This window comes from Arachis stenosperma, chromosome 7, assembly GCF_014773155.1.
Source record: "Arachis stenosperma cultivar V10309 chromosome 7, arast.V10309.gnm1.PFL2, whole genome shotgun sequence".
In the NCBI taxonomy this organism is placed as follows: domain Eukaryota; kingdom Viridiplantae; phylum Streptophyta; class Magnoliopsida; order Fabales; family Fabaceae; genus Arachis; species Arachis stenosperma.
Genome location: NC_080383.1, coordinates 21,092,608 through 21,116,967, shown reverse-complemented (window position 1 = coordinate 21,116,967; position 24,360 = coordinate 21,092,608). Strand labels below are relative to the sequence as shown.

General features: G+C 33.4%; 2 protein-coding genes and 1 long non-coding RNA gene across 3 annotated transcripts; 1 reads left to right on the top strand and 2 right to left on the bottom strand.

Moving 5' to 3' along the window:
* The first annotated feature begins 7,415 nt into the window (after positions 1 to 7,415).
* LOC130940396 (cytochrome P450 714C2-like) lies at positions 7,416 to 13,744 on the top strand. Its single transcript, XM_057868521.1, has 5 exons — positions 7,416 to 7,773; positions 8,064 to 8,290; positions 11,396 to 11,646; positions 12,233 to 12,602; positions 13,283 to 13,744. Exons 1-5 carry the CDS (start codon positions 7,461 to 7,463, stop codon positions 13,706 to 13,708), a joined length of 1,587 nt encoding a protein of 528 aa, XP_057724504.1. The 5' UTR covers positions 7,416 to 7,460; the 3' UTR covers positions 13,709 to 13,744.
* A 5,089-nt stretch (positions 13,745 to 18,833) lies between these two features.
* LOC130939150 (uncharacterized) lies at positions 18,834 to 19,868 on the bottom strand. The gene is made up of 4 exons (XR_009070186.1): positions 19,753 to 19,868; positions 19,549 to 19,620; positions 18,993 to 19,105; positions 18,834 to 18,902 (listed from the first exon to the last, which is right to left on the bottom strand). It is a non-coding gene; the product is annotated as an uncharacterized LOC130939150 (long non-coding RNA).
* Positions 19,869 to 21,965: 2,097 nt separating this feature from the next.
* LOC130939538 (uncharacterized GPI-anchored protein At4g28100-like) lies at positions 21,966 to 23,911 on the bottom strand. Its single transcript, XM_057867637.1, has 3 exons — positions 23,222 to 23,911; positions 22,496 to 22,550; positions 21,966 to 22,015 (listed from the first exon to the last, which is right to left on the bottom strand). The coding sequence occupies exons 1-3, from the start codon at positions 23,909 to 23,911 to the stop codon at positions 21,966 to 21,968; spliced, it is 795 nt and encodes a 264-aa protein (XP_057723620.1).
* Between the last annotated feature and the right edge of the window lie 449 nt (positions 23,912 to 24,360).

The window sequence follows — 24,360 nt, the reverse complement described above, 5'->3', positions numbered from 1 at the left end:
TAGGTGAGGGGTTTTTGGGGAAGAGGTGTTGAGGTGATTGATGAATGGGTGAAGAAGAGAGAGAATGGTGGGGTAGGTGGGGATCCTGTGGGGTCCACAGATCCTGAGGTGTCAAGGATAATTCATCCCTGCACCAAGTGGCGAGCAAAAATGCTCCTTCTGCCAATCCTGGCGTTAAACGCCGGGCTGGTGCCCATTTCTGGCGTTTAACCCAGCTTCATGCCCCTTTCTGGCGTTAAACGCCAGTTTGGTGCCCCCTTTCTGGCGTTAAACGCCCATTTGTTGCCCTTACTGGTGTTTAAACGCCAGCAAGTTTTTCCTTCAGGGTGTGCTGTTTTTCTTTCTATTTTTCATTCTGTTTTTACTTTTTCAATTGATTTTGTGACTTCCCATGATCATCAACCTATAGAAAACATAAAATAACAATGGAAAATAGCTAAATATGACATTGGGTTGCCTCCCAACAAGCGCTTCTTTAATGTCAGTAGCTTGATAGTGGGCTCTCATGGAGCCTCACAGATGTTCAGAGCAATGTTGGAATCTCCCAACACCAAACTTAGAGTTTGAATGTGGGGGTTCAACACCAAACTTAGAAGTTGGTTGTGGCCTCCCAACACCAAACTTAGAGTTTGACTGTGGGGGCTCTGTTTGACTCTGTTTTGAGAGAAACTCTTCATGCTTCCTCTCCATGGTAACAGAGGGATATCCTTGAGCCTTAAACACAAAGGATTCTTCATTCACTAGAATGATCAATTCTCCTCTGTCAACATCAATCACAGCCTTTATTGTGGCTAGGAAGGGTCTGCCAAGGATGATGGATTCATCCATGCACTTCCCAGTCTCTAGGACTATGAAATCAGCATGGATGTAATGGTCTTCAATCTTTACCAGAACATCCTCTACAAGTCCATAAGCTTGTTTTCTTGAATTGTCTGCCATCTCTAGTGAGATTCTTGCAGCTTGTACCTCAAAGATCCCTAGCTTCTCCATTACAGAGAGATGCATGAGGTTTATGCTTGACCCTAGGTCACACAGAGCCTTCTCAAAGGTCATGGTGCCTATGGTACAAGGTATTGAGAACTTCCCAGGATCCTATCTCTTTTGAGGTAATCTATGCCTAGTCAAGTCATCCAGTTCTTTGGTGAGCAAAGGGGGTTCATCCTCCCAAGTCTCATTACCAAATAACTTGTCATTTAGCTTCATGATTGCTCCAAGGTACTTAGCAACTTGCTCTTTAGTGACATCTTCGTCCTCTTCAGAGGAAGAATACTCATTAGAGCTCATGAATGGCAGAAGTAAATCCAATGGAATCTCTATGGTCTCAGTGTGAGCCTCAGATTCCCATGGTTCCTCATTAGAGAACTCATTGGGGGCCAGTGGACGTCCATTGAGGTCTTCCTCAGTGGCGATCACTGCCTCTTCCTCTTCTCCAAGTTCGGCCATGTGGGTCATGTTAATGACCTTGCATTCTCCTTTTGGATTCTCTTCTGTATTGCTTGGAAGAGTACTAGGAGGGAGTTCAGTAATTTTCTTGCTCAGCTGTCCCACTTGTGCCTCTAAATTCCTAATGGAGGATCTTGTTTCAGTCATGAAACTTTGAGTGGTTTTGATTAGATCAGAGACCATGGTTGCTAAGTCAAAGTGGCTCTGCTTAGAATTCTCTGTCTGTTACTGAGAAGATGATAGAAAAGGCTTGCCATTGCTAAACCTGTTTCTTCCACCATTATTATTTTTGAAACCTTGTTGAGGTCTCTGTTGATCCTTCCATGAGAAATTTGGATGATTTCTCCATGGAGGATTATAGGTGTTTCCATAGGGTTCTCCCATGTAATTCACCTCTTCCATTGAAGGGTTCTCAGGATCATAAGCTTCTTCTTCAGATGAAGCGTCCTTAGCACTGCCTGGTGCAGCTTGCATTCCAGATAGACTTTGAGAAATCATATTGACTTGCTGAGTCAATATTTTGTTCTGAGCCAGTATGGCATTCAGAGTATCAATCTCAAGAACTCCTTTCTTCTGATTCGTCCCATTGTTCACAGGATTCCTTTCAGAAGTGTACATGAATTGGTTATTTGCAACCATTTCAATGAGTTCTTGAGCTTCTGCAGGCGTCTTCTTCAGATGAAGAGATCCTCCAGCAGAGCTGTCCAATGACATCTTGGACAGTTCAGACAGACTATCATAGAAGATACCTATGATGCTCCATTCAGAAAGCATGTCAGAGGGACACTTTCTGATCAATTGTTTGTATCTTTCCCAAGCTTCATAGAGGGATTCACCTTCCTTCTGTCTGAAGGTTTGGACTTCCACTCTAAGCTTACTCAATTTTTGAGGTGGAAAGAACTTTGCCAAGAAGGCATTGACTAGCTTTTCCCAAGAGTTCAGGCTTTCTTTAGGTTGTGAGTCCAACCATATCCTAGCTCTGTCTCTTATAGCAAAAGAGAATAGCATAAGTCTGTAAACCTCAGGGTCAACCCCATTGGTCTTGACAGTGTCACAGATTTACAAGAATTCAGCTAAAAACTGATGAGGATCTTCCAATGGAAGTCCATGGAACTTGCAATTCTGTTGCATTAGAGAAACTAATTGAGGCTTAAGCTCAAAGTTGTTTGCTCCAATGGCATGGATAGAGATGCTTCTCCCATAGAAGTCGGGAGTAGGTGCAGTAAAGTCACCCAGCACCTTCCTTGCATTGTTGGCATTGTTGTTGTTTTCGGCTGCCATGTCTTCTTCTTTGAAGATTTCTGTTAGGTCCTCTACAAAGAGTTGTGCTTTAGCTTCTCTTAGCTTTCGCTTCAGGATCCTTTCAGGTTCAGGGTCAGCCTCAACAAGAATGCTTTTGTCTTTGCTCCTACTCATATGAAAGAGAAGAGAACAAGAAAATATGGAATCCTCTATGTCACAGTATAGAGATCCCTTGAGGTGTCAGAGAAAAAGAAAAATAGAAGGAAGAGGTAGAAGAATTCGAACTTATCAAGAGAGATAGAGTTCAAATTGTGCATTGAGGAGGAGTATTAGTCCATAAATAGAAGGATGTTAGAAGAGGGGAAGAAATTTTCGAAAATAAATTAAAAAAATTAAAAAAAAAAAACATTTTGAAAAATTGAAGAATGATTTTCGAAAAATATGATTGGGAAATAAATAAAGTGATTTTTGAAAAAGATTTTGAAATTAGAAATAAAAAAGATATGATTGAAAACTATTTTGAAAAAGATGTGATTAAAAGATATGATTGAAAAGATATAGTTTTAAAAAGATATGATTGAGAAGATATGATTTGAAAAATAATTTAAAAAGATTTGATTTTGAAAATTAATGACTTGGCTAACAAGAAATTTAAAAGATATGATTCAGACATTAAACCTTTCTCAACAAAAAAGGCAACATACTTGAAATGTTGAAGCAAATCATTAATTGTTAACAAGTATTTTTGAAAATGGAAAGAAATTGATTTTGAAAATATATGATTGAAAAGATATGATTTGAAAAAGATTTGATTTTGAAAAATTTTGAAAACTTGAAAAAAATTTGAATTAAAAACAAAATCTTCCCTCTTGTGCCATCCTGGCGTTAAACGCCTAGAATGGTATACATTCTGGCGTTTAACGCCAAAAACTCACCCCTTTTGGGCGTTAAACGCCCAGCTAGGCACCCTGGCTGGCGTTTAAACGCCAGTTTTCCTTCTTCACTGGGCGTCTTGAACGCCCAGCTTTTTTTGTGTAATTCCTCTGTTGTATGTTCTGAATCTTCAATTCTCTGTATTATTGACTTGAAAAGACACAAATTAAAAAAAATTTTGGATTTTTAATAATGAGGAATAATCAAAATGAAACTAAGATCAAATAAACAATGCATGCAAGACACCAAACTTAGAAGTTTGTATACTATTGACACTAACAAAATGAGAATGCATATGAGAAACAACAAAACACTCAAGACAAGAGAATTTAAAGATCAGAATAAGGAAATCATCAAGAACAACTTGAAGATCAATTAAGACACATGAATGAATTCGAAAAAATGCAAGAAGAATAGAAACATGCAATTGACACCAAACTTAAAATGAGACACTAGACTCAACAAGAAACATAAAATATTTTTGGTTTTTATGATTTTGTAATTTTTTTGGATTTTTTTGAAAATTGAGTGAAAAAGAAAATAAGGATATCAAAATTCTTAATGAGAATTCCAGGAATCATGCAATGTTAGTCTAAAGCTTCAGTCTAAAGAAATTAGACATGGCTAGCTAAGCTTCAGTAGAACATTGCATTCAAGAGCTAAATTGATGAGAATCAATCAGCTTTGGTGATGATAAGAACATCACCTTGAAACACTAGAATTCATTCTTAAGAACTCTGAAGAAAAATACCTAAGCTAAGCAACAAGATGAACCGTCAGTTGTTCAAACTCGAACAATCCCCGGCAACGGCACCAAAAACTTGGTGCACGAAGTTGTGATCATCAATGGCGCCATCAACATGGTACGCTCAATTGCAATCTCAACTCTTTATCACAACTTCGCACAACTAACCAGCAAGTGCACTGGGTCGTCCAAGTAATAAACCTTACGCGAGTAAGGGTCGATCCCACGGAGATTGTTGGTATGAAGCAAGCTATGGTCATCTTGTAAATCTCAGTCAGGCAGATTCAAATGGTTATGGATGATTTATGAATAAAGCATAAAATAAAGATAGAGATACTTATGTAATTCATTTGTGAGAATTTTAGATAAGCATATGGAGATGCTCTGTCCCTTCCGTCTCTCTGCTTTCCTACTGTCTTCATCCAATCCTTCTTACTCCTTTCCATGGCAAGCTGTATGTTGGGCATCACCGTTGTCAGTGGCTACAGTCCCGTCCTCTCAGTGAAAATGTTCAACGCGTTCTGTCACAGCACGGCTAATCATCCGTCGGTTCTCAATCAGGTTGGAATAGAATCCAGTGATTCTTTTGCGTCTGTCACTAACGCCCAGCCTTCAGGAGTTTGAAGCTCGTCACAGTCATTCAATCCTTGAATCCTACTCAGAATACCACAGACAAGGTTTAGACCTTCTAGATTCTCTTGAATGCCGCCATCAATTCTAGCTTATACCACGAAGATTCTGATTAAGGAATCCAAGAGATATCCACTCAATCTAAGGTAGAACGGAGGTGGTTGTCAGGCACACGTTCATAGGTGAGAATGATGATGAGTGTCACGGATCATCACATTCATCAAGTTGAGGAACAAGTGATATCTTAGAACAAGAATAAGCCGAATTGAATAGAAGAACAATAGTAATTGCATTAATACTCGAGGTACAGCAGAGCTCTACACCTTAATCTATGGTGTGTAGAAACTCCACCGTTGAAAATACATAAGAACAAGGTCTAGGCATGGCCGTGAGGCCAGCCCCCATAATCTAAGAACTAAACGTCCAAAGATGATCCTAAGATCTAAATTGATCAAAAGATTAAAATACAATAACAAAAGGTCCTATTTATAGAGAACTAGTAGCTTAGGGTTTACAAAAATGAGTAAATGACATAAAAATCCACTTTCGGGCCCACTTGGTGTGTGCTTGGGCTGAGCATTGAAGCTTTTGTGCCAGTTTGGGCGTTTAACTCCCATTCTTGTGCCAGTTCCGGCGTTTTACGCCAGAATTCTTGAGCTGACTTGGAACGCCTATTTGGGCCATCAAATCTCGGGCAAAGTATAGACTATTATACATTGCTGGAAAGCCCAGGATGTCTACTTTCCAACGCAATTGAGAGCGCACCAATTGGACTTCTGTAGCTCCAGAAAATCTACTTCGAGTGCAGGGAGGTCAGAATCCAATAGCATCTGCAGTCCTTTTCAGCCTCTGAATCAGATTTTTGCTCAAGTCCCTCAATTTCAGCCAGAAAATACCTGAAATCACAGAAAAACACACAAACTCATAGTAAAGTCCAGAAAAGTGAATTTTAACTAAAAACTAATAAAAATATAATAAAAACTAACTAAAACATACTAAAAACATACTAAATACACTGGAAGGCCACATCTCACTTAAAGATAAAGACAAAGATAAGATAAGATAACTAACTTATCTTATCCACAGAAGGCCACATCTCACCATTATAAATACACTGGAGCACCTAGGTATAACTCATACTCTGATTCTACTCAATACCTGCTTAATACCCTTGCTAACTTAAGCATCGGAGTCCCTTGCAGGTACCCCCCACCCTCTGGGGACGAAGAATCAGCAGCACTTTCAGTCCCACAAGTCGGACACACCAGCTCCGGCCGCTATACACCTGCCGGACACATCGGTTCCGACCAACACAAAAGATCTCGACCGAGATCGATCTACAGTTTCAGATAACCCTCGGAACAGATGTCATATCATTTTATGATATATTGTTTCAGTAGGAGTGTGTATTTGGATGTTCATATGGTTTAGACAAATTTACAAAGATATATATTTTTGCAAAAATAAAGTATCAGTTTCGTTTTCACTTTGACTCGTGATCTCATAAAGTTTATTAAAGTTTGACTAGTTGAAAATAGGTATGCATGAGATCATTTTCGCATATAATTTCTAATTTTTTTCATCTAATTTGATCTATGTCATTGAATATATTAGTATAGTAATCATCGTGGTTTCGTCGCGATACTAATATAAAAGAAACTGCAATAATTTCATAACTGATATATATGAGATAGACCAAATTGTTAAAGTAATTAAGGAAATAGCATTCAGATGCACGCATAAAGTTTATAAGATGATTATCTTAAGAAAATATATATGTATAGCTCAAGTGAGATATTATTAGAAAATTATTATTGTCTAATCTATTTATGGGTAATACATATATTAATTATACGTAAATTAAGCTATTTCACATTAAATAACTTATATAATAGTGATCTTATTTATTGTTATAAATATTTAATTAAATAAATCATTATTATTTTCATTTAAAATTAAATAAAAATAAAATCAAAAATACTATTTTAGATTTTAGGGTTTAATAGGTGTCACACTCAAATATAAATAATGACTTTAAGGTTTTGGTCTTTAATACATCAAAACTGCGAGAGTTGCGATCCAGTTCTATTTGAAAAAAATTAAAGAACACAAGAGTCAAACTCTCTCAATCATGTTCATAAATTAAAATATACTTTCACATTTTTAAGTATTTTTTTGATAATTTAATATAGATGATCTTGAATTAAGAAATTATAAAAATTCCAACATATTGTGCTCTATTTATAATTGAAGCCAATAAAACACAACCACTCTTTCTTTCTATTATTTTATTACTAATATCTTTAATAATAAAAAATACTCCACTTCACCTGCTCCAACCACTTTGGTTTCGGTGGATTGATAATGCAAGTCATTATTTGTGTGTTTTTTTTTTTTGCCCCCGCCCCCCCCCCCCCCCCAACCCACCAAAAAGCTAGCTACTTGAGTTTTATTTGTGTGCGATCAAATGAGTTCTTTAGCCATGGTGCTCCAATTTGATCCTAAGTTTCTGACATCCATTGCATTGGTTGTTGCGTCAGTGGTGTTGTTTATGTTGTACAATGATCTTGTGGTGAAGCCAAAGAGGCTGAGATCAAAGCTAAGTAATCAAGGTATAAATGGTCCAACTCCAAGCTTTATGATTGGGAATATCTGGGAAATAAAGAAAGCCAAGGAACTTATAACAACTACTCCAAGATCTCCTAATTTGGAACCCGTTGATGTTCATGATTGTGCTTCACTTACCTTCCCTTTCATTGAGACATGGAAGCAAAAATATGGTATATAATTTTTGTTTTCTCTTGCAATTTTTTTTTTAATTCTTTTCTACTCTATGTTCTTATGTTTGTAGGATCATTTCCTTTTAAAATATATTTATTACTATGACTTATGTTCTTCTATTTATTTTAAATGTGGAACTAATATATCCTTCATTCAATAATTATATTAAAAGAACAAAATTAGCCTATTTAGTCTCAGAATATAATGAGATCGATATACTGAATCCTTTTTTTTTTTTTTTTGGTCAAGGATATACTGAATTCTAATATATTGATTATTGAGATAACAGGCAAAGTATTCACGTTTTCTATTGGAAACACACAAATATTGGTTGTGAACAAACCTGAGATAGTAAGAGACATTATCACATGCAAATCCTTGGACTTGGGAAGGCCTTCGTATGAGAAGAGAACTCTAGGGCCATTGCTTGGTCAGGGCATTGCAACTTCGAATGGGACCAAATGGGCCAACCAAAGAAAGATCTTAGCTCCCGAACTATACATGGAAAAGGTTAAGGTAAATGATAATATGAAATATTTTGAAATATATCAATAGTTAAATTAATCTCTAGAAAATAAGATATTTTTTTAATTTATTCTTGAAAGATGTTTTCAGTTGAATTAGTCTATTAAAGAATAAAAATTAATCATATTTATCTTTCCATTATTCCATTAACAATTTCTGTCAACAATTAATGTTATAAAACGTTAATTGACAACATACCTGATACCTGCCATGTTTAATTGAATATTGACCAAATATATTTATAAAAATCTATTAATTTAGTTCTTTTTCTTAATTACATAAACTATATTTCCAATATGATCTAGTGATTAAATTGATAGATTTTCATAAATATATTTGGTCAGTATCTAATTGAACATATTAAGTATCACGTATGCTATCATCTATTAAATAACATTCAACATCATTAATCGTTGACAAAAATTATTAATGGAGTGATTGAATGACAAATATGATTAATTTACAATTTTTTAAGGACTAATTTGATTAATAAAATTTTTCAAAGACAAATTTAGAGAACGTCTTATTTTTTAAAGACTAATTTGACTATTATATCCTATAAAATAATTTTTTTAATGATTTCATCTCTCATCATATTTTATTATGCTCACAAAATTTTTTAATTATATATATTACGATACAAATTAATCTGAAATGAAAAATAGATTTCATTTTATTTTCTGTGAAACAATGCAGTTCTTCTATCATTTTTATCATTAACTCATCATAAAAAAAAGGTGAATGCTACCCAACCCCCTCTAAAATAACATGTAAGTTACCCTTCATTACGTGTCACATTGTAATTGGTTCTTATCTTAACCATAGTTGGGTTATTTTATAATTTATTATTCTTAAAATATCAAAGCTCCACTCCCGTTAATTGAAGCACATTCCACTCCTCCATTCTTTGTTTATCACTTCATCACCTAGATTTGGTCCTTCCAAGCACCGTCGCGTTCGTGACAAGAAGCGCTAACGTCATCGCCATGCCCTCCCACACAACCTCTCTTCCCAGTATAGTATAGCCAGTGCCTCTTTTTGGCGTGGATCACTGCTTACCTACATAATTAATGGTTAATTTGGTTATTAAATTTTTTTATTAAAAAAATATATCTTTATTTAATTACGTGATGGAACATATATTTATATGTAAAATATAATATAATAAAATAAATCTATTCAAAGTATTTAAAAGTATAATTAAAATCATGAACATACAAATATAATAATAAAATTTGTACTCCAAAAAAATAAATACATTTTTTTATCATACATATATTATCTAAAAATAAATATATTATTAAAATTAATAACAGAAATTTAAAATGATAAAATTCAACTTTTTTACCGTATTTTTTATAGTATTTTTATTTTTTAATTTTTAATTTATTAGTACTTTATTATTTAATTAATAATTAAACAAATTATTTTTATGAAAAATTATTTTTTATATTATATTAGAGAAGAGACCAATATAACAGTTTAAAAAATAAATTGTATAAATATTTAAGAGATAAATATGAAATACATACCTAAGTAATGTTTAGTTTGGTTATTAATTTTTTTATTAAAATAAATCTTTATTTAATTACACGATAGAATATATATTCATATGTAAAATATAATATAATAACTCTATTTAGAGTACTTAAAAGTATAATTAAAATCAGAAAAAATATATTTTTTATTGTACATAAATTATTTTAAAAAATAATAAGTGGTTAAAATTAATAACACAAGTTTAAAATGATAAAATCTAACTTTCTTACAAGTATTTTTTATAATATTTTTATTCTTTTAATTTTTAATTTATTCGTACTTTATTATTTAATTAATGATTAAATAAATTATCTTCATGATAAATTATTTTTTGTATTATCTTAAAGAAGAGACCAATATAACAGTCTAAAAATAATGTAAAAATAATTTTTAAATAAAAATAGATAATATTAAAATTTTTAAATACAAAAGTAAATTATATAAATAGATATTTAAGAGAAAAATATGAAATACATGCCTAAAATAAATAAAACAGACAAAAATAATTCTCCATTTCTCAATAGTACTCCCATTTTGTCTGTTTAATTTATTTTAGGTATGTATTTCATATTTATCTCTTAAATATTTATATAATTTATTTTTTAAACTGTTATATTGGTCTCTTCTCTAATATAATACAAAAAATAATTTTTCATAAAATAATTTGTTTAATTTTTAATTAAATAATAAAGTACTAATAAATTAAAAATTAAAAAAATAAAAATACTATAAAAAATACGGTAAGAAAGTTAAATTTTATTATTTTAAATTTCTGTTATTAATTTTAATAATATATTTATTTTTTAAATAATATATATATGATAAAAAAATATGTTTATTTGTTTGGAGTACAAATTTTATTATTATATTTGTATGTTCATAATTTTAATTAAACTTTTAAATACTTTGAATAGATTTATTTTATTATATTATATTTTACAAATAAATATATGTTCCGTCACGTAATTAAACAAAGATATATTTTTTTAATAAAAAAATTTAATAACTAAAATTAACCATTAATTAGAGGTTGTGTGGGAAGACAGTAGATGGCGATGACGTTGGTGCTTCTTGTCACTAACGCAACGGTGCTTGGAAGGACCGAATCTAGGTGATGAAGTGATGAACAAAAATGGAGGAGTGGAATGTGCTTCAATTAACGGGAGTGGAGCTTTGATATTTTAAGAATAATAAATTATAAAATAACTCAACTATGGTTAAGATAAGAACCAATTACAATGTGACACATAATGAAGGGTAACTTACATGTTATTTTAGAGGGGGTTGGATAGCATTTACCTAAAAAAAATTGCCTAACTAGCACGATAAGGAAATCATTAAATGCTATACTATCATCGTTAAATTGGTTAAAAGTTTATCTTTGATCACTCGAACAAAACGATATTATTTTGATGTCAAATTAGTGAGAGATATATTTAACCAGTTTACTTGTCTAGGTTCAAAGATCATCTTTAGAACATGTTTATCTTGCTATTGAATTTCTATAAATTAAATTGGCCTTTTAACTAACAACGTGTTTTCAAGCGTCCTCCCTAGGGAATGATGACTATGATTGGTGAATGTGCTACTTCTTTGGTAAACTCATGGGATGATATAATAAAGGAAAATGGTGGAAGTGCAAATATAAAAGTTGATGAGTACTTTAGAGAATTCTCCGGGGATGTTATTTCAAGAGCATGCTTTGGTAGCAATTACTCTAAGGGGAAGCAAATTTTCTCAAAACTTGAAGCTCTTCAAGAGATACTGTCCAAGAATTCTTTGCTTATATGGATTCCAGGAATAATAAAGTAAGAGAATATTTATCTATTTATTATTATTTTTTTTAGTTGGAATGCAATATGGAAAAATTTAGGGGCCAGTAACTTTTGTATTTTCTGACCAGCACTTAACCATCAAAACAAAAGTGAGTGATTTCTTACCATTAGATGTAATCTCACACCATTAAAAATACTATTGATGGCTTATTGATGATTACAAAACACCAAAATTGCTGGGCTCTTAACATTTCTCTTTTTTTCAGCCAACATCAATTATTTTTTTAAATTATTTTATTTATCTTAAATTTTAAATGATTCTTAATTTTAAATCTGTTTAAATTATAAACTCTAAAAAAATTAATTAATGTTAACTAATTAAAAATTGATTTTCTATACTTTTTCATTTTGTTATATCGCTATGCATTCATAATAAGGGAAATTTTGCAATGAAATCGAAAGTACTAAACAAATTAACTATAACTATTATCAGGCGATGCAATAAATTAAGTATATTTTAAAGTCAGATATTTATGTGTGTCTCCGTAATAATTTTTTTATTTTCTTTTTGTGGTACGAAATCAATCACTAATTATTATTGATGTTTTACATATTGTAGATACCTGCCAACAAGGAACAATAGAGAAGCATGGAAATTAGAAAAAGATGTAAAAAATTGTATACTCGAAGTGGTGAGGGATAGAAAAGAATATGCTAATGATGATAACAACAAATTTAAAGACCTACTGCAAATGGTTCTTGAGGCTGCCAAGAACAGTAACCTGAGTGAAGGAGTCATTGAAAACTTCATTGTTGATAACTGCAAGACTATATACGTGGCAGGATATGAAACCACTGCAATTACTGCTGCATGGTGTCTCATGTTGTTAGCTTCAAATCAAGAGTGGCAAGATCTCGTTCGTGCAGAGGCACTTCAAATTTGCAATGGTAAAATCCCAGATTCTACTATGTTGAGTAAGATGAAACAGGTATGGAACATTACTCTGTCTATTTATAGTTTAATTATAGAATCATTCCATGATTTTTATCATAATCATCTAACAGTAAACCGTTCCATACAAGATATATTTTCTATACAAACTTAATTAAGAAATTAATTATTTTTTAGTTAATATCAAATATTTTTTTAGTTATTTTTTATTTTAAATTATAAATCTTAAATTATAATTTTAAATTCTTAATTATTTTTTAGTTAATATCAAATATTTTTTTTAGTTATTTTTTATTTTAAATTATAAATCTTAAATTATAATTTTAAATTCTCCAAAAAGTGAGGATTAAAAAAATTTATAATAAAATATTTACTAATATGAATTAATTAAAAATTAGTTGCTTATATTTTTTTATATTACAAAGGGCAAAAAAAGACTTGTATGCTACCGATGATTATTGAAAAAAGAGAAATTATAATTTGACATTTTAAATTATATTGGTTGCTTTTACTACACATATTAGGTGTGCTAGCAACATAAACGTGCGTAATTTAAAAGTTCTCTAGGATTTTCGCCAACTACTTCTCATCATGTATTTTTATTTATTTGATGTGTCTTCTTTGACCTCATCATCATATATGTTCTCATATCTACAAGTTCTAATAGTGTTTTCTCTAGACATTACTAATCATAACTTACATTTATTATTTTGGCAGTTAACAATGGTTATTCATGAAACATTACGCCTTTATTCTCCAATACCTGTTATTTCAAGAGAAGCCTTAAAGGACATGAAATTTGGTGATCTTAATGTTCCCAAAGGTGTACTAATTTGGGCAATGCCATTAAGCTCACATACAGATCCAGATATATGGGGATCTGATGCCTACAAATTCAAGCCAGAAAGGTTTGCAAATGGAGTTAGTGGTGCATGCAAATTGCCACACATGTATATGCCCTTTGGAATGGGACCAAGAGTTTGTCTTGGAAGAGATTTAGCCATCACTGAACTTAAGATATTGTTAAGTCTTATTTTGTCTAATTTCTCTTTTTCTCTTTCCCCTCAATATATCCATTCACCTTCTCTTAAGTTGCTTGTAGAGCCTCAATATGGAGTCAATTTATTAGTTAAAAAGCTTTGAATTATTTCTTCCTTAATAAAAGGTGTATTGCACTTTGATGATGAAGCTTAATTAGTACAAGTTATTTTATAGGAATGTTACATGTAATCCAATAAGGTGAAAATTCAGGTAAGGTCGACTTCACGTGAAGTTGATACCTCAGAGCTATTAGATGAAAATTTAGTCAAATCAATCAAATCATCTAACGACTCTCAAGTATAACTTCACGTGAAGTCGACTGCACCTGAGTTTCTACCATTCAATAATTATGTGCGTTAGGGATGTCTCTTGTAGTAGTTACATACATTATAAGCATTTTTTCATATCCGTCCTTAATCTCTTTATTCCTACTAAAAATAAGTAGATAACCAAAGGAAACTATGAAGAATTCAAGTTAAATTCCTAAAATGAAAATAGAAAAATTTCCAGGTTATTTTTAGAAGACTAACGATTTTAATTTAGAGTGCCAAAGAAGTAGTTCAATAAATGTGTTTGGAGTGATGATGGTCTTAAAGGTTATATTCCTCTAATGAGAGTTTGATTAACTTAATTTTAGTCATTTATGATGGTGAAAGAAGTTTGAGAAATGGGAATAGTTGAAAGGTTGAAATGGGATTTAATGGAAATGATGAGACGGACTGAATGATAATAAAAATTAGATACGTTAATTTTTTCGGTAGGTGAATTAGGATTTAAATTATGAGAAAATTTAGGTGCAGCACTTTTATTAAAATTTGGCCTATTAAAATTTTAAAACTTTTTTTTCTTTTGAATCAACAAGAGCTCAACACAAATGTGAAACGTTTAAGACATAAAACAACAAAAAAATGCCTATAATAACCACCTACATTTCTCAAACCGATGCATATCCTTATGTCATCTCTGTCATTGCCATCAACAACAAAATGGATCGCCTCTCCTCCACTGCTTGTAACTAAGCGTAGTCATGTGGATGATGTTTTCAACACGTTTTTCTATATTCTGAAATAATATCCTATTCCTTTTCAACCAGACGTTTCAAATTATCACGAAGAAACTTATGAACCACTTCTTGCTTTCCTCCTTCCTTATTGTGACACATGTCCAATTTTAAAAGTGTTCCTTTAAAGTATCTGGAACGGACCATTTTTTGCCAAATTTAGATAACCAAGCGCACCACACCTGTCATGTAAATTCACAACCAAGAAACAGGTAGCAGACATATTCAACATCATTATTACATAAAACACACATATTATCACCCAGATTAACAATTTCGAGTCGACACAGTCTTTCTTTTATATTCACTCTACCTATCAAAGCAAACCAAATAAATAGCTCAACTCTTGGAGGGACTAAGCCTTTCCAAATAGTCTTGGTAAAGCTATAGCTTGTTATGTCCTCCGGAAGCGTCTCCGCCTGTAATACTTGCACAAAGGAGTTAGTAGAAAATACACCTTGTCTGTCAAACTTCCAGACAACTCTATCCTCTCTGTCAAAATCTAGTTTAACTGGCCTCAAGATTTCGTGTAATTGATTCAAAAGTTCCAACTCCCATTGGAGTAGCTCATGCCTCCATTGGAAGTTCCAGATTCACTCAATCCCATCCCAAAACCCACAAACACCTATGACAAAACCTTTTGGGGTTGAAACCGAGAATAACCTTGGAAACCTCTCCTTCAGAGATCCGCAACTTAACCAAACGTCTTCCCAAAAGTGAGTTCTCCTACTATCACCAATCTCCATTGCCAAGCCAGTTATCATCTTATCTCTTATAGATTGCTCCTTTATCTATATCTGACAAATGTTCTTCCATGACCCCCCTCTAGTAGGTAACTCATGGATTAAGAAAAGCTGGATAGGGGAGAAATTATTACAAGAGCAAACTACTTTCTTCCATAACGGACACTCCTCTTTAGAGAAGCTCCACCACCACTTAAATAACAGGGCTGTATTACGGAGCATCGCATCACCAACTCCTAGCCCGCCTAGCCTCTTCGGAGCTTGGACCACTTTCCATCTAACCAAAGCCATGCTATTCCCCTCCCATCCTCCTTTTCTCACAAGAACCTCCTTTGTAATGAAATGAGTTCCTCCGCAACAACCTTCGACATCTTATATAGGCTTAAATAATACACTAGCAAACTATTTAAAACAGACTTAATGAGTACTAACTTTCCCGCTTAATTAAGTACCTTGGATTTCCATAGGCTTAGCTTCTCCTCCACTTTGTCTATTATTGGCTTTCAAGTCTTGACGAGTCTCGGATTCGCACCTAGACACTACAAGAAAAATCACTTTTAGCGGCCATTTATTTTGCTTTTAGCGGCAATAAAAATAGCCGCTAATACATTTACCGGCAATTAGACATTAGTCGTCTTATGCTTCGCCGCTAAAAGGTTTTAGTGACAATTATAACATTTGCCGGTAAATACCTTTTTAATAGCCGGAAAAAGTATATAACTATTAGCGACCATTTTCTTGGCAATTTATATAGCCACCAAAAGTAATTCCAAAATTACAATGTTTTTCATTTTTAGCGACCATTACTATTACCACCAAAACCCATTTTACTGGCAATTTATATGGCCACTAAAAATAATTCTAAAATTGTAATATTATTTACTTTTAGTTGCAATTACTATTGCCACTAAAATTTTAAGACTTTTTTTAATTATATTTTACTGATTTTCTTAGAAGCAACGAACTACTTTTTTTTTCTAGAATATCAATTATTTGTGCCAATACTTATTATTATTATTATTATGCATAATATAAATATACAAATTAATTACTACAAAATGAGATATTTCATTAAACTCAAAATATTGATATAAAATTTCTCTTAAAAAGTAATAAATCATGTTACAAATCTAAACAACAAAAATGCTACAAACCTATAACTATATTACATCAAGTTAGGCTATAAACCAATCCCTCTTTTCTCTCTTTCCTCTGTGATCATAGTCTAGATGGATCTGCCAAGACTTGCTTCAATAATCACATCATCAACATTCACCAAAATGCTCCTTCCTCTGGGGAAAAATTCATCATTTCCAGCAACAATAATTAGGACCTTAAATTCCCCCTGCTCAATTCAATGCAATGCATTGAATTTAGTTTCCAATGATAACAATAATAATAGTAAAAATCAAACAACAGATCGTCAAATTGTTGCTAAATACAAACCTTCTATTTGGCCTCATGAGTATATCCAATCACTCAATAGTGATATAAGGTATGCTTCGATACTTCCATCATATTATTGTAGATCATTCTTCGTAAATTTCTTAGGCATCCTTGTTAACAAACTTTAGTGAATATAGACTTTGGAAAATGGAAAATTCAAAGTTTTATACTTTAGGTTCGACTAGGTATAGATAGGCTATATCGGTAAGGACTTCAATGCTCAAGTGAGAAATAAAGTGAAAATATTTAAGTGAGAAATATCTTGATAACAATCTTGTTTGGTTGAACCGAATTGAAGAGATTTTGCTAAAGTACCAACCAGTTTATATTCAATTTGATTCAATCTTTGTCCTCAAAACAAATAAATTACGTAGAATTCTATGGTTATCATCATAAAAGATAGGAGTTGACTCATGAAGGTTGCCAAGATATGAATTAGGACATTACTCACTATTTTTCAATAACTGGCGTGTAGCATGATGGAAAGTCCAGCTATGAAAGAACACTAATGGAATAAAAGATCCTGGCTCCTGAATAATATAATCATGGTGAAAAAAAAGGAAGATAATGAATAGACCAATATATTAGAAAACTTGGGTAACCACTATTGTAATGCAGCTGAATGAAACTGATGAGCGAATGCATAGAATATATCAGTATCCATTGTTAGAACCCGGACAGAAAACAAATTGAAAACATCAAGCTATCAGCCAATAATTGATGGAGCATTTGCCATTACCAAACTGATCTGCCATGATATATCTGAAATGAAAACATAAAAAATAAAATAAAATAATAATAAGAAGTATTTAATATTCCCCCACAAATTTGAATTCAAAATAACTGAACCAAAGGTGTAAAGTCAACAACTCTATTTTAATAACTTGTTAATAGTAGATAGTGAATGCTAAGTACATGGAAGTTGATGAAACCATAAAATGTGGCTGGTGACAAAGCCACGACAACAAGGCATAAACCATATTACTGACTAAATACAAAACAATGAAGCTTCCCTTATTTACTTAGAAAAAAAATGGTGAATTCATTACTAAAAATATACCTTAACATTTGGGAGTTCAGGAGTTTAAAGCCCCTTATAGTCTCAGCTTCTAGGCTTGACAAACTAGAATAGATTCAGAAATTGAGATAGGATAGCGGATATGAAACATTGGCAGTTGATGTCTCTGGATGAAACAGCCACGAGTGTCGCAATGATAAACAACAAAAATGAGACCACTAGACAATGAGTTAGCTTTAAGGATAAATACCCCAAAGGGATGCAGGTATATAGGCACAAAAGCTTCAGGGGTAGTTTTGGATTTAAGCAGAACCAGAGTTGGAAAATTGAGTGAATCCTCAATTTCTAACTAACTTGGGCAGAAACTGAGAACAAAGGAAATGCCATGCTAGCACGTGGGTGTGGGCATAATGCATCTGTATTTCCTGTTAGGAGAAAGAGGGATATAAAGGATAGAGGAAAGAGGGAGGAGGAAAAATTTGGGAGTTGGCATGTGAGAGTAGGGCTGCTCGTGTCCTGTTTCTCTTGCTCGTTGCACAGGGGCGGAGCTAGAAAAAATATTAGAGGGGGGCTAAAATTATTTACACAATAAAATAATATTAAAATAAATTTTTTAGGGGAGGCTAAACTGAAATTTACATATAATTTACATGTAAAAAATTAAAATTAGGGGGGCCGTTGCCCCCCTTTCCCAGTATGTAGCTCCGCCCCTGTCGTTGCATATGTTGTTCTATTTTCTCTTCAATTGTGAGTTAAGACCTAGACTCATCTGTGCGTATAATACAATCATACTACTTCCTCTAGTCCCTATGTTCGGGGTTTCTTACACAGTGCGACGAGTTCACATGGTTTACCCATTTGCCAGTACACAGCATGCTACAACATGTAGCCTTTGTGATGAAATAATATCATATGCAATTTAAGGTTCTATATATAATAAAATGGAGTTACCTTTGTAGGAAGTGGCAACATTACCCATTGATCTGGAGCTGATTTAGCTTTTGATCTTGTCGTTATTCCCACATCAGACTTTGAAAAGCAAATAAGCTCAACTACTCAGCAGCCACTTCGAAAAGAATGTTTAAACGAATATATTGAATCAATATAATATTGTAATACCTTAACTAGATAGCATTATACGTGTACTCTTGCCAATTCATTGTGCCTACTGGCTAGCAAAAAAACCAGGGCAGTTGTAGTAATTTTTATTTGATAGGCCCCTTGTATCTCACCTGCCATCACATGCCATACAGTTAAATTTGTTAGATCTTGTCTATATGCATGTTAAACGTTTGCTGTTAATCATTCTAATGTTTGAGTCTCTATTAAAAACCCCTTATACACTAGTTATTTGCAGCTAAAAAGCTAACTAGCTTTTCACATTCTACAAAGCTCCATCAAGTTAGGCAGCAAAACATCCTTCAGCAAATGAAAATTTTCAGAAGAAATTATAAACTACATTGATAGGGGAAATCAAATCAGCGTTAATTGAATTGAAGAAAAACAGGGTGAGAAATTACCTGCAAGGATTTTACGAATTAATTTTATCCATCACAGTATAAAACATTTACGAGATAAACTGATATCTAAAAATAAAAATAAGAAAAATACTAAATTGAACCCTAATTCTTGTGTGTAACTGTCTACTCCATAATTAATAAAAATAGAAGCTGACCTCACGATTGCCATGCAATAAAGCATAGAAAGAATCTCCTCCAAGAGAGTAGCTTCACCAGATTGATCCGCTCTACATGAAAAAAAAAATCACAATCTTCAAATAAGCAACACTTATAACAATTTTTTCAAAAATAAAATAAAATAAATAAAATATTTCAATAAAACAAATGCATTAAAAATTGGAAAGGTTCTGAGGATTTACCTAAAGCAAGGATCCTTCTGCTGGATTTCAACGATGGAAGCTGTGATTTTGACTAAGTGTAGCAACAAACAGTCAACACTCTTAACTCCACTAGATTAGTTACAAGTTTCAGTAAAGTAAAGATTTTCAGAAACTTAAAACAGTTTCCAAAAAAAATAAAGGAAATAGAGTCTGAAGTCTGAACAGTTTCCAATAGATTTGTCCCACCACCCTCTGTATTAAGGCTTTGCCCTTAAGAAGAAACCAAACACAACCACTACTCTTTATGAGGAAAGTAAAGAACCCTTCAATAAAATTATGTAGCTACAGCAAAATCCCAAGTTGCCATAATGCCAACTAAATAATTGAAAGTATGCACTTTAGTTTGCATAGCTAATGCCAAAAATGTACCCCAAATTTCATTCCTTGTTATAGGCCTGTCTCACAAGCATAGAAGAGATGAACGATTTACAATATCATGTTGATTAAATTAAGAGCATGTAAATTCAAAATATCTTGTTTCTCTACAAATTCAATATTGATATAAATAGGAGATAAATCTGAATCTGATGTAATTAGCTTGACAAAATCAATCCAACATAAAGGACTCCCAAAAATTCTTAGGGTCTACTTATTGTGCTCTCTTGCACCACTTCCAAAGATCAAGGTTCAAATTATTAACTAGTTCAGCCAGAGTTAAGTATATCCTAGACTGTACTACCTATGAATATGATGGATTCAACATGGGTTTGATAAGATCATATTAATAAAGGAGATACACTGATTTCACATACAATATGGTGTGAGATACCCATAGAAGTAACCTAACAATCTAATATTGCAGTACCTTGCAGCTTCAGGGTTTCTCTTTCTCCAACCATTTTGTGTGCAGTTTTGCTTACTAACTCATTTCAAGCCAATGCTGTAAGAATCATTAGGAATTAGGAAATCAAGAACCTATAGTTTGTGCTATTTAGTGAAATAAGCTATCAGAGTAATAAACTTGAATAGTACCATTCAAGAATTTGGATTCACCTCATTTTTGTAGTGAATATAAAAGGTGAATAACTGCATATTTTGCAGCACATTCTTAACAGTGTATAACTGGCTTAAGCTTTATATCCATATTGCATCTTTTCTATCTCTATTCCTTTCTATATTATTTTTAGTCGTTCTATGTATTCTTTCATCCAATAGAGTTAAACTCAGATGAGTCCTTCATCATAATTGTGCCCTTTCCAATGTTAAATGATAGAGGATAATAGTGTCCTTCATCATAATAGTGCCCTTTCTAAAGTTGGTTCTAGATGGTTCATCTCTGCTCATAGTAACTTATGAATGTTTTCTTGCAGGAGATAGAGAAGGTGTTGCCAAGTGAGCACCGGAGCCCAAGCGTCAGCTTCGCCGGACGACTTCGGGACCCCTTTGAAGTCCCTCACTGTGTTCTCATTTGCAAAATTATAATTCGACACTATAGTTTGCACAGTTAGAAGGGTGATTTTGTCATTATGGTAGTGCTGCTGTTAGTTCTCCTAAGCATGCTCATTTGTAAGAGTGTTTTTCTTGAATGTACATTTCATATAAGCCAAACTTAAATTTACCAAGCACTATAAAATATAGTTTACTCTAATTTTGGACACATTGTGGCAATGTGATTTCACAAAAAAGGTTTCTTTCTTTGTCATCTTTGTGTTGTGTGTGGTGCAAATTATAATCAATATATAGTTGCATTTTGTTTAAACCTATAATCTTTTGGTTTTTGAAAATGATTCCATGTACAGTGTACTTTTTCCTGCTAATATTTGTTTCTAATTTTCTGTCAAGTTAGGAACTCTACATGTCCCATGGTAAATGCAAGGATCTTGGCCTATTAATAAGGTGTAGTCAATAATTATGAAATTTTAAAAATTAGTTTGGAACTAAGGGATTTAAAAGCGAGAAGGGGACTAGTGTAATATCTAAGGGTTGCAAGGAAGTTTCATTTTATTTTGATGGCTCAGCTGTTGGAGAAGCATTCCATTAAAATAACTCAATAGGAACATAAAAATCAAGGCCCAATAAATAGCACAATAGTAGGGAACAATTAATTAGCTTATGTGAATTGGCCAGGGCGTGTTAACAACTTTATTGGATTTGCTCAAGGGAACTCAAAATCATGATGTGTTTGGTAATCCTCTCCTTATGTTCTTTTCTGTCCATCCCTAATCTTTGCATTAGTGCTACAATACTATTTGCTATCTGCATTTGCAGAGGAACGATATTCCGGACAGGACAGCATATAAGCCTGAAAAGTAACAAATGGCTGTGGCAAGAGATATTTCTATACTTATCAAAACTAAACCGACAATCAACCCTCTCAAAGTACCAGATCATTGGGTCCGTGATTTGACTGGCAAGTCACTCATCGAACCGTTTAATCTGATAGTAATAAAATAAATATATAAATCATAAACTACAGTTCTAGTTTAACTTGTATTGTCCATCCACCTCAAATTCTATAGAGCATTCGCTACAAGTAGTATATGTTTTCCTAATTGGATCTGTGATTGTCTACCAAAAAATTGGAAATATAACATATGAAGTACTAATAAAACTTTTAAAATTAATAGAAGTAAAAGAAAACAATAGATAAAAGGTGATAAGGAAAATCAAGATACCTCATATGGTGCCTTCCTAGTACTAACAGCATCATTTTCATTGAAAATGGGGATAACTCTTAAATCCAATAGTGAGTGCACAGTGTCTGAAAGTTATTTTCTGAAACCTGCATCCCTAAAGAAGCCATCATTCACAAGAAGTTGGGATGAAGTCACATCAAGCTGCACCAACCAAATCATAATATATCAGCATCAATAATCAATAACTAAGGAGGAAACTATATTATATGAGATCAATCAAAGAAACACTAGTTAATACATTCTTAAATATGCATATGGATATACCAAAGAGTGATGGTTATAGATATAAGAGTAAAAGACAAATAGGTCCCTGATCTTTTAAAACGCGGACATTTTCGTCCCTCAAGATTGGAAAATACATTTCGATCCCCCACGTTTTAAAACGGCCGACAACTATACCCTTCCGTCCGTTTTGGGCCAAAAACGACAACGGAACCAGCTGACATGGAGGGGCAGTGAATGACGTGGCCGTTTCAGTTGCTGAGGTGAATTGGGACGAAATTTTAGTGGACAAATTCGTCCCTAAAGTGCCAAACGACGCCGTTTCCACCAGTAAACCCTATTTCATCCAAACGCAAGGTGGAAGTCATGGCCGCTGCTTGTGCGATCATCCATGATGACTGAGGGGGGTTCTAAGTCAACATCAACAAACCATGAAGAAGATCAACATCAATAAAATGAACTCAAATTCATCATATTCAACAAAGATTCATCAAATTCTAAGTCAAAATAACGAATCAAACAACCCCAAATCAAAACAAAAACTTCTTTTTTTTTTATCTATTTTGGGAAAAGATTAATAGAAAACTGACCCTGTAGAGTGTGTTCAAGCACTTGGAGCAGCCACCAAGACCAGGGAAGCCATTGACATTGTTGGTTCTACTGATGCAATTCTTCTCTAACCTTCTCACAATTTTATCCCCAACAAGTTCACCATTTTCATTAACTGAAAATGCATCTGGGCAACTCAGAGGGTGAAGCCTTATCCCACAGAAGCAGAACACAACATCACATGTCTCATTGGGTCTTTTCAGCTGAATCCCTCTCACTTTCAGTGCATTCTCTAAGTCATTCACACATGTTTCTGAGTCATCTGGTAACAATGGCATCTCATATGATGATGATGATGTGTGGGTATGGCTATGGGTTAATGCAGTGGAAGAATATGCAGAGTATAACCATGATGCAAGAACAGGGCAGCACCGTGTGCGAGGGAGCTCCATGTCAGAACCACCACCACCACCGCCTCCACAAGCATTCTTTATACCGTCAAAGAGTTCATCTGAGAGTGTCAAGGGGCAACCTTTGACATCAGATTGTTCAGGGAATGCAGGGATTGTTGCTGTTAATGGATGAGATGGGCCTGGGCCTGGGCTTGTGTTTGGGAGGATGGGCTTAAGGGTTTGAAGGGTTGTTGTTGATGATGAGTCATTGCACATGCAGCAATGGAAGAAGATGATAATGCAGAAGAGGAAAAGGGTTAGTGGTAGTAGAGCTGACATGGTGTTTGATGAAATGTTTATGAGAGAAAAAGAAAGAAAGGGTATAATTATCCACTAAAATTTCGTCCCAATCCACCTCAGCAACTGTAATGGCCACGTCATTCACTGCCCCTCCATGTCAGCTGGCTCCGTTGCCCTTTTTGGCCCAAAATGGACGGAAGGATATAATTGTCGGCCGCTTTAAAACGTGGGGGATCAAAATGTATTTTCCAATTCTGAGGGACAAAAATGTCCGCGTTTTAAAAGGTTAGGGACCTATTTGTCCTTTACTTTAGATATAAAGATATTAGGAATCCATCTTATAGGTTCAAATGATTAAGCACCTGGCAGAACATGGTATCATAGAGAGAAATAAGACTACTCTACCCAATGACTGCACATGCTTTTCCATCGAATTCACCTTGTGGCTTTTGAAGATCCGAAAAACTGCATAATAAGTAATTAAATCG